Source organism: Wasmannia auropunctata, unplaced genomic scaffold (genome assembly GCF_000956235.1).
Source record: "Wasmannia auropunctata unplaced genomic scaffold, wasmannia.A_1.0 LD336055.1, whole genome shotgun sequence".
Taxonomy (NCBI): domain Eukaryota; kingdom Metazoa; phylum Arthropoda; class Insecta; order Hymenoptera; family Formicidae; genus Wasmannia; species Wasmannia auropunctata.
Genome location: NW_012026835.1, coordinates 1,405,065 through 1,407,677, shown reverse-complemented (window position 1 = coordinate 1,407,677; position 2,613 = coordinate 1,405,065). Strand labels below are relative to the sequence as shown.

At 30.1% G+C, this 2,613-nt stretch overlaps 1 protein-coding gene across 6 annotated transcripts in view; it reads right to left on the bottom strand.

Moving 5' to 3' along the window:
- LOC105450868 overlaps positions 1-2,613 on the bottom strand; it is a 22,719-nt gene that overhangs the window by 4,146 nt on the left and 15,960 nt on the right. For 5 of the 6 annotated variants that reach the window (XM_011690957.1, XM_011690952.1, XM_011690954.1 and 2 more), the window contains exons 9-13: positions 2,430-2,524; positions 2,063-2,086; positions 1,727-1,771; positions 1,556-1,622; positions 1,189-1,353 (exon numbers count right to left, since the gene is read on the bottom strand). In XM_011690957.1, the coding sequence (XP_011689259.1) occupies positions 1,189-1,353; positions 1,556-1,622; positions 1,727-1,771; positions 2,063-2,086; positions 2,430-2,524 (396 nt within the window). The remainder of the gene's footprint in view (positions 1-1,188; positions 1,354-1,555; positions 1,623-1,726; positions 1,772-2,062; positions 2,087-2,429; positions 2,525-2,613) is intronic. The other variant, XM_011690958.1, reaches the window with a different exon arrangement.

The following is a 2,613-nucleotide window of genomic DNA, read 5'->3' as shown; positions in this document are numbered from 1 at the left end:
CTTGCTGCGCTTACTTCTCGTAAGCGGCTGTGACATTGCATTTTGACAGTTGTGTGTATTGACGTAAATTATTTAATTGTAAATTATAGTAAGAAGTATTAAATAGTGCGCGCAAAGCGCGCGTTTGTAGTGCTAGTCCTATCTTAAAATTGCCGTGTTACCTGCGTTGAAGCCTCTTTTCCCCAATGTTTAAAAATCCAGAAAAATAAAGATATAGACTTCTTTCTGGGCTCATGTTAAAGATAAATTATGTGGCTATTTTTTAAGAAATCGTGATTTTATTTAAAAATGGCCGATTTAAAATGGCCGATTAAAACGTCATTTTATTGAAAATTGTTGAAATTTGTTTAATTAAAATGTAATTTGGTATAAATGCTATTGGACGATGATCGGAGTTTAATACGCATCGAGCGCAAAGCGTCATTTTTTTTGAAAATTTATTTCTTATTAAAAATTGTTAACATTTGTTTAATTAAAATGTAAATTGGTATAAATGTTATTGGAAGATATATGGGATTCAATACGCAGCGCGCGCGGAGCGCGCGCCTGTTATGTACTAGTACTAATAAAAAATGCACTCGATTCTAATTAGGCACTGATAGAATAAAAACATGTATTTTAAATCGTAAGCGTGAAACATCTATAATGAATGTGATAAATTGCAATGATCACTTTGTCAAGAAAATAAATAATTGGATTTTTCCAAATTTATTATTAATTTTATTATAAATTCGTAAATTGAGAGACCTAGGAATAAGGCAATTTTCAAATTTATTAACGCTCATTATTGATTTTGTCTGTTAAATAGCAAAATCTTCGCACTGCATTCTTTCTTGTTAATTTGCAAGATACTTAATTACCAAAACCGAATATCGCAGAAGTTACGCACACGTGAACAAGTTAGAGCGTGCACAATTGGGAATATATCAATACAAAATGCAATAAAAAAATGAATAAAAACTAAATAAGATGACAACTATTGGCAATCTTATCATTAGATCTCTTTTATACAGATTTATGTCAATCGCGTTCGAACAATTTCTTTTTAAAAGTACCTACCAATAAATATGAAACTCGCAATCATTAAAAATGGTAAACGACAAAAATTCTATGTTGTTACAGGCATCACACAATTAATTTACTAATAAAAAGAATACTAAAGAGATTTATAAAATCTTAAAATCTTACCAGACCCAGGATCGTGAGCTCTATCAGCGGATATAGATCTTGAATGAGCGTCTTCGTGATTGATTTCTTCAGGACCCACTGATTTACTTCTCGTTTTAGATCGACTCAGTCGCTTCTTTATAGTACCAAAGAAATCACGTCGTTTTCTTCGTGTTCTTCCTCTCTCTGTACAAATGTTGTTTATATTAAATTACATTTATTATTAAAAATTACATATACAAGAATACATGATAAATATATATATATATATATATATATATATAAAATATATGTATATTATAAGCAAAGATGAAATTGCTTTCATATCAAATTATAATTTTAATATAATTTTCATGAATTAAAATTTTAATCGCTACAAAAGTCTTACCTTCCGAATTAGAGGAATTGGGCGTGCTTTCTGGTCCCGAGATAGCATTGACATCTTTTGTTCCATACTGTAAAGAAATCGCGTTAAAAAATTATATAAAGTGCGGCGCGAAATCAATTTCTTGTAAAATTTCGTTTATCAAGACGAGAACAATTTTACAAATTTACTTACGTCCGGGGATATCTCTTGCCAGTTTCCAGTCTCCGTCAGAGCGACCTATTACACATTAGTAAATACACAGCACTCAACCACGGTTAATACTTTCATGAAACAGAAAAGGGATACTTGATGTTAAAATAAATTAGAATGCAACTCTAAATACGACACTTTGAATGACGAATACTTCGAATTCGTTCTTCAATCTTTGCTTCAGCATACTAGATGTCTGTCTTAAGTTGCACGTTGAAAAAATTATCCCCAAGATTTATTTCTTTTTTTATGTTATAAGCGAAAAACGATTATTTCGATCACACGAAATGTCAATAATTAATACTACGTTATTCTTACCTTAACAATTTGTCGCTCTGGTTGCTACAAGAGAAATCAAATAAAAATCGTGCTTTAGTGGAAAATCACAATAATCACAAAGATTATCTTTGTCAGGAATGAACACTACATTCATTAAATATTTTTTGTTAGTTATTGTCAAATCATTTTTTAAGAATCAAAAAATTTGTGTGCGCACTCACGCATAAATACAAATTATTCTATGGAATTTCTAAATAATTAGTAATTTTAAACTTCTATTAATTTTTATTATACAAAATGTATCTCTAATTTTTTTATTTTTTAGTTATTTGTAATTTTATTTTACGTGAATGTTGCATCAATTTTCGTGCAATAAGAAATGCTTTTAATTGCTTCATAAGCTTACCCTTTGCTGACTATGTACAATCAAGGTTCCCTTGTTACTATTTGTTTGTCCGCTTTTATAGGGTGAATCCACAACGTTGCCATTTGTCAAGTAGTCTACAAAAATATTTTTCTAATAAAATTTCGTGAAAAACGTAATCAATTTAATAAATTCTACGACTCTCTCCCTCTCTCCCACCCCCCCC